The sequence below is a fragment of the Salvelinus alpinus genome, chromosome 34 (assembly GCF_045679555.1).
Source record: "Salvelinus alpinus chromosome 34, SLU_Salpinus.1, whole genome shotgun sequence".
NCBI lineage: Eukaryota > Metazoa > Chordata > Actinopteri > Salmoniformes > Salmonidae > Salvelinus > Salvelinus alpinus.
Genome location: NC_092119.1, coordinates 15,424,834 through 15,438,463, shown reverse-complemented (window position 1 = coordinate 15,438,463; position 13,630 = coordinate 15,424,834). Strand labels below are relative to the sequence as shown.

At 44.9% G+C, this 13,630-nt stretch overlaps 1 protein-coding gene across 6 annotated transcripts in view; it reads right to left on the bottom strand.

The window, feature by feature from the left end:
- The window catches only part of LOC139563600 (DNA (cytosine-5)-methyltransferase 3A-like), a 67,338-nt gene that overhangs the window by 30,150 nt on the left and 23,558 nt on the right, over nt 1-13,630 (bottom strand). For all 6 annotated transcript variants that reach the window (XM_071382403.1, XM_071382406.1, XM_071382404.1 and 3 more), the window contains 3 exons: nt 1,079-1,321; nt 466-624; nt 109-216 (listed from right to left, as the gene is read on the bottom strand). In XM_071382403.1, the coding sequence (XP_071238504.1) occupies nt 109-216; nt 466-624; nt 1,079-1,321 (510 nt within the window). The remainder of the gene's footprint in view (nt 1-108; nt 217-465; nt 625-1,078; nt 1,322-13,630) is intronic.

Genomic DNA, 13,630 nt, shown 5'->3' with positions numbered 1-13,630 from the left:
AACTGGTAATAATGACGTAATTTCAACCAGTTTAACCCGCTGCGAAGACTGTGATGGGAAACGACTGAGTACTGTGAATGATACAATGAAAGCTAACCCCATACTGACCTGTAGCACCTCGTAGATGGCTTTCTTATACATGGGCTGCTTGATGAAGGTCGGCTGATGGAAGGCGTTGGAGAAGGAACTGAAAGGCAACAGTTTCTCTACACACACCTGTACAACACAACATTGTCATTGATCTTTTTAATAAATTTTTTAATTAGTGGAACAGAAATGCTGTTTATAATGGGTGGTGTTCAGTAGGGTACACTGTAGCAAAACGTTTTAAAATGGAAACTGAAAATGACTGTTTCTTATTGGGCAAATTAATCCAGATTAATTTCACTCTGTCCACTCTGTTTTCATCTGTTTGGTGCCTACCGAACACAACACTGTTGCCCTGTTTTACAGTTTTTTACTCACCACTGAGAATTTTCCGTCACCGAACCACATGACCCATCGTGTCCCCTCGGCAGCTCGGCTGCGTCCGGTCATCCACCAGGAGACAATACGACCAGGCCACCAGGAAAACCCCCTCAGCTTCCCCCACACCAGCTCCCCAATGCCGAAATCCCGCCCGTCCTACAGGACAACAACAACAACAACGGTCAACAACAATAACACCACCAGGGGTTCCAGAGTGGCGCAGTGGTCTAAGGCACTGCATCTCAATGCTAGAGGCATCACTACAGACCCTGGTTTGATTCCAGGCTGTATCACAACCGTCCGTGATTGGGAGTCCCATAGGGCGGCACACAATTGGCCCAGCGTCGTCCGGGTTGGGGTAGGTCGACATTGTAAATAAGAATTTGTTCTTAACTGACTTGCCTAGTTAAATAAAGATTAAATAAATACATAAAAGGAGAACCCCCTCAGCTTCCCCCACACCAGCTCCCCAATGCTAAAACCACACCTGTACTACAGGGATCATCACATACCCAAACTAACAAACTCACTGAACTATCAGTCAGTGTCTGGTGGATGACCGTCTGCTAAATGGTATACATTATATGTAATTGCTACACCGTGTGTTTACCTCGTACTCCGGCTCAGTATCGGCAGTCTTGGGGGATGTCTTGTCCCCTCCTGCCATGGGGACAGGTTCAGGTGTGGTGGCCACAGTCGGGGACGCTGGTTCCGTGGGCTGCTGCTGTTGTTGTTGTTGTTGCTGGTGGGGTGTGATGACTGACACCTCTTCTTTCTGTTGTGGCTCAGGCGCCATCTCCTCATGGTCCTCCATTAAGTTCAACACTGATACCAGTTGGGCTTTTTTCTCTGCCTGAAACACCACAGAGACAGGGGACAGGGAGAGGTCACTTATCTCTGCCTGAAACACCACAGTGCATATGTGTGTGTGTGTGTGTGTGTGTGTGTGTGTGTGTGTGTGTGTGTGTGTGTGTGTGTGTGTGTGTGTGTGTGTGTGTGTGTGTGTGTGTGTGTGTGTGTGTGTGGCCCAAGCGGGAATTGACCCACAACTCTGACATTGTAAGTGCCATGCTCTACCAAGTAAGTCACACAGGGATGAAGAGGAAGCTACATGTACAGTTCAGCGCCTTTAAAAGTTAATATTTCAAAACACCTTTCTGCAGAAAGTTTAATGCAGTGGTTCCAAAACTTTTTTGGTCCAAGACACCATTTTGATATCAAATGTTTTTTGCGACCCCACCATGTAAAAAAAAAAAAAAGTTATGTAATCAACGGCCAATGTTTACTTCTTTAATTGGGGCTATGACAATTTATTACATATCAGTGTGACAGTACTTTTGACAGTATTTCGATCTGAAGGAAGTATGGTTTGAAGTGAATTAAATGCATTAGAAAGGTATTGGGAAGTTCAGAAGATTATCAGCCAATAATTGCGTATAATCTTCTTTGTAGAAAAGAAAATCATCATTGACGATGTAACTTTCCCCCTCAGCCTGATTTAGTGACTGGTCTAAATCCTTCCCCCTCAGCCTGATTTAGTGCCCGGTCTAAATCTTTCCCCCTAAGCCTGATTTAGTGCCCGATCTAAATCTTTCCCCCTCAGCCTGATTTAGTGCCCGGTCTAAATCTTTCCCCCTCAGCCTGATTTAGTGCCTGGTCTAAATCTTTCCCCCTCAGCCTGATTTAGTGCCCGGTCTAAATCTTTCCCCCTCAGCCTGATTTAGTGCCCGGTCTAAATCTTTCCCCCCCAGCCTGATTTAGTGCCTGGTATAAACGTTTCCCCCTCAGCCTGATTTAGTGCCTGGGCTAAATCTTTCCCCCTCAGCCTGATTTAGTGCCTGGGCTAAATCTTTCCCCCTCAGCCTGATTTAGTGCCTGGGCTAAATCTTTCCCCCCCAGCGTGATTTAGTGCCTGGTCTAAACCTTTCCCCCTCAGCCTGATTTAGTGCCTGGGCTAAATCTTTCCCCCTCAGCCTGATTTAGTGCCCGGTCTAAATCTTTCCCCCTCAGCCTGATTTAGTGCCTGGGCTAAATCTTTCCCCCTCAGCCTGATTTAGTGCCTGGTCTAAATCTTTCCCCCTCAGCCTGATTTAGTGCCTGGTCTAAATCTTACCCCCTCAGCCTGATTTAGTGCCTGGTCTAAATCTTTCCCCCCCAGCCTGATTTAGTGCCTGGTCTAAACCTTTCCCCCTCAGCCTGATTTAGTGCCCGGTCTAAATCTTTCCCCCTCAGCCTGATTTAGTGCCTGGTCTAAACCTTTCCCCCTCAGCCTGATTTAGTGCCTGGTCTAAATCTTACCCCCTCAGCCTGATTTAGTGCCTGGGCTAAATCTTTCCCCCTCAGCCTGATTTAGTGCCCGGTCTAAATCTTTCCCCCTCAGCCTGATTTAGTGCCTGGTCTAAACCTTTCCCCCTCAGCCTGATTTAGTGCCTGGTCTAAACCTTTCCCCCTCAGCCTGATTTAGTGCCTGGTCTAAATCTTTCCCCCTCAGCCTGATTTAGTGCCTGGTCTAAACCTTTCCCCCTCAGCCTGATTTAGTGCCTGGTCTAAACCTTCCCCCTCAGCCTGATTTAGTGCCTGGTCTAAACCTTCCCCCCTCAGCCTGATTTAGTGCCTGGGCTAAACCTTTCCCCCTCAGCCTGATTTAGTGCCTGGTCTAAACCTTCCCCCTCAGCCTGATTTAGTGCCTGGTCTAAACCTTCCCCCTCAGCCTGATTTAGTGCCTGGTCTAAATCTTTCCCCCTCAGCCTGATTTAGTGCCTGGTCTAAACCTTCCCCCTCAGCCTGATTTAGTGCCTGGTCTAAACCTTCCCCCTCAGCCTGATTTAGTGCCTGGGCTAAACCTTTTCCCTTTTTTTTCAGTTTCTCTCGCGACCCCATTTTCAAATCAGTCGACCCGCGACCCCTAGTTTGGGAAACACTGGGTTAATGGGACAAACTCTCGGCAATCATCTGACAATAACCCATGTAATGAAATACATTTCTTCATGTATTCTTGGCCTCCCGAGTGGCGCAGCGGTCTAAGGCACTGCATCTCAGTGCTAGAGGCGTCACGACAGACACAACCGTCCGTGATTGGGAGACCCATAGGGCGGCGCACAATTGACCCAGCGTCGTCCAGGTTTGGCCGGTGTAGGCCGTCATTGTAAATAAGAATTTGTTCTTAACTGACTTCCATAGTTAAATAAAGGTTAAAAATATATTTCTATGTATTTTACATCCACTTTGTAGCTAACCTAACATAGCAGGCATAAAAGAAACACCTGAAACTAGATCCCCTTCATACTGGTCTTGACAGGAAGAAAAAATGTTGGGGAGGTTCTCTTCTGTACGGTTCAACCAATCCAGTAAATGTGGAGGAGGAGTTAAAATGAAGTGTCTCCTTGTTAACGTCCAAAAGAGGAAGTTGTGTCACAGGCTCTTTTGAAAACTGGAACGTCCCCAGTTGTTGGGGACTCGACAGAGGCTACTTTGCAGCAAACGCCTTATTTACATCACTACAATACTGGTTTTCAATTATCAGAACTGTACAGCAAAGTTTCCCCTCAAGACTGCACACAGAATCACCAGAAGGATCAGGAGTCAGGACAACACACAGACAAGCCAATCACCAGTAGGATCAGGAATCAGGACAACACACAGACAAGCCAATCACCAGAAGGATCAGGAGTCAGGACGACACACAGACAAGCCAATCACCAGAAGGATCAGGAGTCAGGACAACACACAGACAAGCCAATCACCAGAAGGATCAGGAGTCAGGACAACACACAGACAAGCCAATCACCAGAAGGATCAGGAGTCAGGACAACACACAGACAAGCCAATCACCAGAAGGATCAGGAGTCAGGACAACACACAGACAAGCCAATCACCAGAAGGATCAGGAGTCAGGACTACACACAGACAAGCCAATCACCAGAAGGATCAGGAGTCAGGACGACACACAGACAAGCCAATCACCAGAAGGATCAGGAGTCAGGACAACACACAGACAAGCCAATCACCAGAAGGATCAGGAGTCAGGACAACACACAGACAAGCCAATCACCAGTAGGATCAGGAGTCAGGACAACACACAGACAAGCCAATCACCAGAAGGATCAGGAGTCAGGACGACACACAGACAAGCCAATCACCAGAAGATTAGGCCTACCTAATGTTTACACAATTATGGTTAAAGAGCAGGAATATGGTAATTATAGCCGTGAACTACTAGATAAACCAGAACAGATCTCCCTTGAAATTGAGGTATTTAGACCACAATGGGACAACCTGGTAAAATAAAGGTTAAATTAAGACAAATACAAACCAGATTCCAGAACCGTGCCATTCTAAAACCTGTATAAACATTCTGTTATCAGTAAAAGTCTACTCTGTTCACTGATACAAAAGCAAACAGGTTTCACTTCCAAAAGAAGACTAAAGGAAAAATCCACTCCAAAAATATATTTTGGTATTTTTTGCATTAATAGAGGCCCTAAATATTTTGCGTGTCAGCAGCCAAGTTTTCACTTGCCACCTCAAAACCGGATCATCATGGTGTGGCAAGTGACATGTTGCTTCTTGAAAAACCTATAACCTGAAAACTTGAGCGCTGACATGCAAAACATTTTGGGAATGTACTGTATCAACAGTGGACAAATGACAAAATTATTCAAATATAGTTTTTGAGTGGATTTTTCCTTTAATGCTAACCTGTATAAATAGCCTGTATAAATAACCTATATATCTGAATAAAGATACAAATCCTATACAATACTTTAGTGTCCACTGTCCAGCACTGGTGGCTGTTCACACAATACAAAAAGAAAACTGTAGTATAGAGCACTGCCCAATAATGTTTCTACCATGTTTTCTACTACCATGTTGTGCTTCTACCATGTTTTTCTACTACCATGTTGTGCTACTACCATGTTGTGCTACTACCATGTTGTGCTACTACCATGTTGTGCTTCTACCATGTTTTTCTACTACCATGTTGTGCTGCTACCATGTTGTGCTACTACCATGTTGTGCTGCTACCATGTTGTGCTACTACCATGTTGTGCTGCTGCCATGTTGTGCTGCTGCCATGTTGTGCTGCTAGCATGTTGTGCTGCTGCCATGTTGTGCTGCTAACATGTTGTGCTGCTGCCATGTTGTTGTCATGTTGTGCTGCTACCATGTCGTGCTGCTGCCATGCTGTGCTGTCATGTTGTGTTGCTGCCATGCTATGTTGTCGTCTTAGGTCTCTCTTTATGTAGTGCTGTGTTGTCTCTCTTGTCGTGATGTGTGTTTTGTCCTATATTTAAAAAAAAAAAATAAAATAAAATAATCCCAGCCCCCGTCCCCGCAGGAGGCCTTTTGCCTTTTGGTAGGCCATCATTGTAAATAAGAATTTGTTCTTATCTGACTTGCCTAGTTATATAAAAGGTTAATTAAATAAATACAATTTAAATATCGGCTGACCAATAGCATCTCTCTATGTACTATATCTGCTAGGCCCTGACGTCTCCAGGCAGTAGACAGAGGGAGAGTTCACTGGGTTTTGGTACCTTACACTGAACCAATCACACAGAGAAGACAAGAGAGAGGCCTACAGCCTTCTTTCACACTAAATTCCCAACAGCTGCACTCATCCTACTGCAGTCTGCCTCTCTCTCCCTGTCACTTTCTCTCTATCTATCGGGTTCTCTCTCTCTGTCACTTTCTCTCTATCTATCGGGTTCTCTCTCTCTGTCACTTTCTCTCTTTATCGGGTTCTCTCTCTCTCTATCTCTCTCTCTATCGGGTTCTCCCTCTCTCTGTCTCTCTATCGGGTTCTCCCTCTCTCTATCTATCTATCGGGTTCTCCCTCTCTCTGTCTCTCTATTGTGTTCTTCCTCTCTCTAGCTCTCTGTCTCTCTATCGGGTTCTCCCTCTATCTCTCGATTTCTCTCGCTCAGTCGCTGTCTATCTCTTTTTCTCTGTTGATCTCTCTCTCTCTCTTTGCCTTTCTCTTTTACACACAGTATATATCTCTCAAAACACACACACACATGTGAAAACCCTTCCCTGCACTTATTCCAATGCTCTGGTGCAAAATCTTTCTCAGGTTTCTCTCACACAGGGCTGACTGTAGTGTATCAAATAGTGGGTGCTTATATTTGTCCTGTTTCATTTAAAGTACAAGTGGGTAACCTGTACAAGTGTGAGGTGTGAAATGGAAATGGAATTTTTGCATATCCCAACTCCCCCTGAGACACCCTCGGAGAGATAAGGAGAGGGCTGGGAACAAACCCTAAGCCCCAGTCTGAGTCCCTTCCTCCCTCTCTGCCTCTCGCCCTCCCCCCTCTCTGCCTCCCTCCCTCCCTACAGTAGGCCCTCAGGGAGAGGCGGTGGATGGGGAGGGGCTGGTGAGGCAGAGCAGAAACATGTGGTGTTCAATCAAGAGGCTCTGCTCTAGTTTATAAATATCTGCAGTAAGTAGTGAATGACTGCCTGGTTCAAAGCCCTCCTCAACCATATGTGTTAGAGTGTTGGTTCAGCTGGCTCAGCTAAAGGTTATACAGGAGGCAGGGGATTTGATGTGTAGAGGAGGGAAAATATGCCCTGTAAAAAAAGATATACTTTAAACACTGTTTTCTTCTAAGACTATGATGGTAATACACTTTTAACTAGGTTTTAGTTGAACACAGGAGTCAGGGGATGAGCAGAGTATAGAGGTGGTGTCCTCTTGGACGTGTGTTAGGTTTAAACAAACTTGTGAATCAAACACACTGATTCCAACACTCTGAATCAAATAAACTTGTTAATCAAACACACTGATTCTAACAAACTTGTGAATAAAACATCCTGATTCAAACACACTGATTCAAATACTCAGAATCAAACCAACTGATTCAAACAAGGTGATTCAAACAAAATCCAAATATATTATCTACTTATAGTAATAAAGTTTTACTATGTTTTCTTATGCAGTCAAATAATTGATTTGGTGCCAAGATAATTCCTGGCAAGTCAAATCTGTTACAAGTGCACCTGTTGATACTGTGGACACAGTATGGCACAACAAAGGAATCTCTGCTAATCATTGACTGGGAAAATAAAAAATAAACTGACTTCAATGGGTTCAGACTCATTGCTAATGTAACAGGCCATCTGGTGGGACTACAACACAGTAAGTAAGTTACAGGTAGATTTTAAGGAAGTGAGGAAAACTTATGCACTCACTACTGTAAGTCACTCTGGATAAGAGCGTCTGCTAAATGACAAAAATTTAAAATATAAATGTAAAATCCTGTAGGCTCCTGTACTGTGGTGGCCATCTTGGCACGTTTTGGGGGAGTAACTGCTCTCTCCAGGGTGCTGCTAGTGGGTCATTTATCTTCAGAATCAATGGAAAACTGACTCTACCAAACACTGGTGGGGGAGGAATAGAGTACAGGGGCTATAAGAACCAGATATTTGTCTCTGGCCTTTTTCCAAGTTGTAAATGCCCCCTTTTGGGGCCTCTCTCTCTCATGTGAGTGTGCAGCTACACCAGGCAGGCAGCCTGTCTCTCTAGATCCACAGGAGAGAAAAAATAAAACGCACAGGAGGTAGTGGAGAGAGAGAGAGAGAGAGAGACAATGCAGTCTTTATCATTTTACACACGCTGCCTACCACTGACAACGTCAGAAATACCAGCTAGCTAGCAGCACATATAAACTGTGTGCCAACTCAGAGATCAACATAGAAAATGACACCATGCATGGATACTAACAATAAAACCACTAGGAAGGAAAAGTAGCTACTTCTGGTAAATGGTATCGTTGATGTTAAAATTATGCTGAGTGTTGGTATAATGTACCATACAGACATACTGTCCTACACACTAAACTTGTCTCAAATATACTGGAACGAATTGCAAAAATCTCTGAAGTTGGAGACTTTTATCTCCCTCAACAACTTTAAAAATCTGCTATCCGAGCAGCTAACCGATCGCTGCAGCTGTACATAGTCCATCTGTAAACTACCCACCCAATTTACCTACCTCACCCCCCATACTGCTTTTATTTATTTACTTTTCTGCTCTTTTGCACACCAGTATCTCTTCTTGCACATGATCATCTGATGATTTATCACTCCAGTGTTAATCTGCTAAATTGTAATTATTCGATTTATTGCCTACCTCATGCCTTTTGCACACATTGTATATAGATTCTCTTTTTTTCTACCATGTTATTGACTTGTTTATTGTTTACTCCATGTGTAACTCTGTGTTGTCTGTTCACACTGCTATGCTTTATCTTGGCCAGGTCGCAGTTGCAAATGAGAACTTGTTCTCAACTAGCCTACCTGGTTAAATAAAGGTGAAATAAAAAATAAAATAAAAAATAAAAATATATACAGTTCTGTACTGCACACAGGAATGAAGGCAAACATAAGCAACAATGGAGAAACAACTAACTGCTAACTGTTATGAGCTAACTGTTATCAGCTAACTGCTATCAGCTAACTGTTATCAGCTAACTGCTATCAGCTAACTGCTAACTGTTATCAGCTAACTGCTATCAGCTAACTACTAACTGCTAACTGTTATCAGCTAACTGCTAACTGTTATCAGCTAACTGCTATCAGCTAACTGTTATCAGCTAACTGCTAACTACTAACTGCTAACTGTTATCAGCTACCTGTTAACTGTTATCAGCTAACTGCTAACTACTAACTGCTAACTGTTATCAGCTAACTGCTAACTGTTATCAGCTAACTGCTAACTACTAACTGCTAACTGTTATCAGCTACCTGTTAACTGTTATCAGCTAACTGCTAACTGTTAACTACTAACTGCTAACTGTTATCAGCTACCTGTTAACTGTTATCAGCTAACTGCTAACTGTTAACTACTAACTGCTAACTGTTATCAGCTAACTGCTAACTACTAACTGCGCCTGGGTGAGATTAGTAGGTTAGTAGTTAATCGGTGGAAAAGCCCTCCATTCCTCTGACTGACTTCCTGACTGTAGAGACATGTTGCGGAAGACAACGTCTCTTGTCACGTGTTTGTTGTTCAGTACTCCATGAGGCCCCCAGGACAAATATAGAGTGATGGAGTTCCTAGTCAGATAATAAGAGCTGCTTCTTATTCATAGACTGGCTCTATAACAGTTTCCACACATGTAGGCCTATGCTTTTACTTACTTATAGTACCAAGGGATAGGTTATTACTGCAGTCGCTACAGCGTTACTACACAGGTATAATAGCAGCTTCATGTCTAGTGTTACCAGATGAAATAGACAACTACAGCGTTACTATACAGGTATGGGCAAGGATTTGACCAAGTAATTTCTCTGACACAAAGATCTCCAACACGTCTACTCTGTAGTCAGGAACATTGAATTACTGTATACTGTATGACCAATTGGGTTGGTATTTGTAAAGCATTAATAAAACACAACCATTTGTTTCCCCACACAGGAAGAAATTAATGGGGATTCCCAGAGAGATGTAAGCTAAAATGAAAAAATGTGATTCAACATTATAGTAAACAGACTGTTAGGATCATCAGATCATGAACTGTGATGCAGATAGGTTTTTTCAGGCAGGAAATGAACCCTGAAACACCTTAACACACAGATGAACACAGCAGAACCACGTGTAGCAATGTGGTAACAGCATTCATTAGCCCTAATCGTTGTCATAATGCCCCACAATGGCTGTGTATTTTATTACTGGCCCAGGCGGGGGGGTCACTCAGATACACACACACACACACACACACACACACACACACACACACACACACACACACACACACACACACACACACACACACACACACACACACACACACACACACACACACACACACACACACACACACATACACACACATACTGGGGGTCACATACACAGAAAGACGCCATCTGGTCCCCATTGTATTGGGTCCTTTTAGGAGACAATTAGGAATAATATTACAGGGTCAGTCGTGAATATATGAACATAGTTCACTATGAATCCACAAGTGGTATTGTTAAAACTGCCACCCGATGAGCTTGGTTAAATTACTTTCAAAAGGACTTGAAAAGCTTTTAATCATCTTACAAGGAATTTCCATTAAGCATATCCCCCCTTCTACTTACTATTTCTGTAATATGTGGTTGACCCACCTATTTATCTTAAGATGAATTCCCTAACTGTAAGTGGCTCTAGATAAGAGCGTCTGCTAAATGACTACAATGTAAAATGTAGACTTACAACAGTCCACACGACAGAGAGAAGGGTTGGGGCCTAGCACTGAACTTCCAGTGCTAGGCCGCAACCAGTTCAACTGGTTCAGATATTCAATCTTTACACTCCAAACTCTACAGCTGCTAAACCGTCTGTCAGAAACATAGGTATAATGCTTTTAGAACTATTCTAATCTAGAATGGATGGCTGATAATGTACATAAAAGTGTCATGTATTGTGTAAGCAAGTAGCTTATCTAAACTGGGAAGAAAACCAAACCCCCTGGGAAAAAAATAGTAAAAACACAAGACTAACACAGCTAATGTGTGCATTATAAACTCTTAGTGTTACTGCTGTAAAACAGGAAACAGTTTATGCACATTCCCCCCCCAGGATCACATTATTCTCCTAAAAAAAACACACAAAAAAAAACGTTTTCTCTGCACTTGTGAAAATCACCGCTTTCACTTTCCTTTCATAAAGAGACCGTTTCCCTTTAAGCTGCCGAGAGACAACAGATGGGCAGTAGCAACTCTAGTGGAAATACCTGAAGTCAGCATATTCCTCTCGCTGTATGCGGGTTAATCTCTAATGCACGCTCTCCACCACAATGTTAGCAAACAAATAATGCAATGCACATACCCATACACGATGGCACACAATCCTATTAATCCAATGTGGGGGCTGCAATTTGTTTACCCCCCACTCCTGGGGTAGAGGAGATCACTCAATAAAAAGAAAGAAAGAAGCATGAACATTTCTTTGTCTGGAAATTCAGGGTCAGGTGACTGAAGACAGGAATTCTGGTTGGCTAGAGAGGACTTGCAAAATGTTGGCAGAGAGCCAAGAGGCTGCCTTGCAAACAGGGCTGGAAATATGCTGCAAACCTCATCTTCATCCTCATATCCATAGTTGGGGCTGGGGGAGGGGTTAGGAGAAGAATGAGGGGCGGGAGGAAGGAGAGAAAAGTCCACTGTAAGACAAGGCACTTAAAAAGAGTGATCCCTCTCTCTCTCTGGGAGAAACGGAAGAACAGAGTAGAAAGGAATTATTCCCCTTTAAGCTAACCCTTTCAGTTCAGACAGCTCCTTTCCTTCTCAGTCAACTCCAGAAACACGGTGAACCTGATGCCTTGTACCCAGCAGCAGCAACAACAACAACAGCCAAACCAGCCAGCTTCTTCTTTACCTCTTCTGTTTAGTCCTGGGAAAAGGGCTGCTACAATGCCATCACAATCCTTATGCAAATGTTATCACAAAGAAATAAAATGTATATCACAATATACTGACTATTTCTTCTAACACGCTGATTTATATGCAAAATGCCCTCTTTATGTTATCTTATGATTTTGAAAGCCGCTAGTTGAAAGAAAATCCGCTTCTATATTTGTAAAAGGAGAGCTGCGGTGCCTAACCTCAGCTGCCTGTTTCTGTGGTTCTTTACCACGTTTCCCTCGCCAGACCCCAGCATGTCCTGCTAATTTGCAAATAATTCCCCCCACCAGACACTCTTATGGGTTCTTCCCAAGCCTGCTCCAATGGCAGGGCTGAGTGCTAGAGGGGTGGGGTGAGAGACGAAATGGTAGCCCCCATCTTGTTGCCATGGACACAGCCACTCATTATGTAACAGTGACAGTCTCACTACAAGTTCTGGCCTTACTACCAGGAGTATTATAGTCTGATGTGAAGAGGGAGGGAGGGAGGGAGGGAGGGAGGGAGGGAGGGAGGGGAGGGAGGGAGGGAGGGAGGGAGGGAGGGAGGGAGGGAGGGGGGGGGGAGCAAGAGAGGGGGGGAGCAAGAGAGAGAGGGAGGGGGAGCAAGAGAGAGAGGGAGGGAGGGAGAGAGGGAGGGAGGGAGGGAGGGAGGGAGGGGAGAGAGGGAGGGAGGGGAGAGAGGGAGGGAGGGAGGGAGGGAGGGAGGGAGGGAGGGAGGGAGGGAGGGAGGGAGGGAGGGAGGGAGGGAGGGAGGGAGGGAGAGAGGGAGGGAGGGAGGGAGGGAGGGAGAGAGGGAGGGAGGGAGAGAGGGAGGGAGGGAGGGAGGAAGGGAGGGAGGGAGGGAGGGAGGGAGGGAGAGAGGGAGGGAGGGAGGGAGAGAGGGAGGGAGGGAGGGAGGGAGGGAGGGAGGGGGGGAGAGAGAGGGGGGGAGCAAGAGAGAGAGGGAGGGGGAGCAAGAGAGAGAGGGAGGGAGGGAGAGAGGGGGGGAGGATGGAGAGAAGGGGAGGGAGGTAGAAAGAGAGAGGAGGGGGATGGAGGGGGGAGGGAGGGAGAGATAGAGGGGAGGGGGTGGTGGAGAGAGAGAGAGAGAGAGAGAGAGAGGAGGGGGTAGGGAGGTAGAGACAGAGGGGAGGAGGGATGGAGAGAGAGGGATAGGGAGAAAGAGATAGGGAGAAAGAGATAGGGAGGGAGGTAGAGACAGAGGGGAGGAGGGATGGAGAGAGAGGGATAGGGAGAAAGAGATAGGGAGAAAGAGATAGGGAGAAAGAGATAGGGAGAAAGAGATAGGGAGAAAGAGATAGGGAGAAAGAGATAGGGAGGGAGGGAGGGAGGGAAACATTTCTAAGGATTTATGACATATTGTTTGAGAAAGAGTTATTAATGATCTGAAATGAAATCCCACAGCTTGAATAAGCAGTAGAGTACATTACGTCACATTGGGTTAGTAGGAGTAGGAATGCTGTGACGTCACATTGGGTTAGTAGGAGTAGGAATGCTGTGACGTCACATTGGGTTAGTAGGAGTAGGAATGCTGTGACGTCACATTGGGTTAGTAGGAGTAGGAATGCTGTGACGTCACATTGGGTTAGTAGGAGTAGGAATGCTGTGACGTCACATTGGGTTAGTAGGAGTAGGAATGCTGTGACGTCACATTGGGTTAGTAGGAGTAGGAATCCTGTGACGTCACATTGGGTTAGTAGGAGTAGGAATGCTGTGACGTCACATTGGGTTAGTAGGAGTAGGAATGCTGTGACGTCACATTGGGTTAGTAGAAG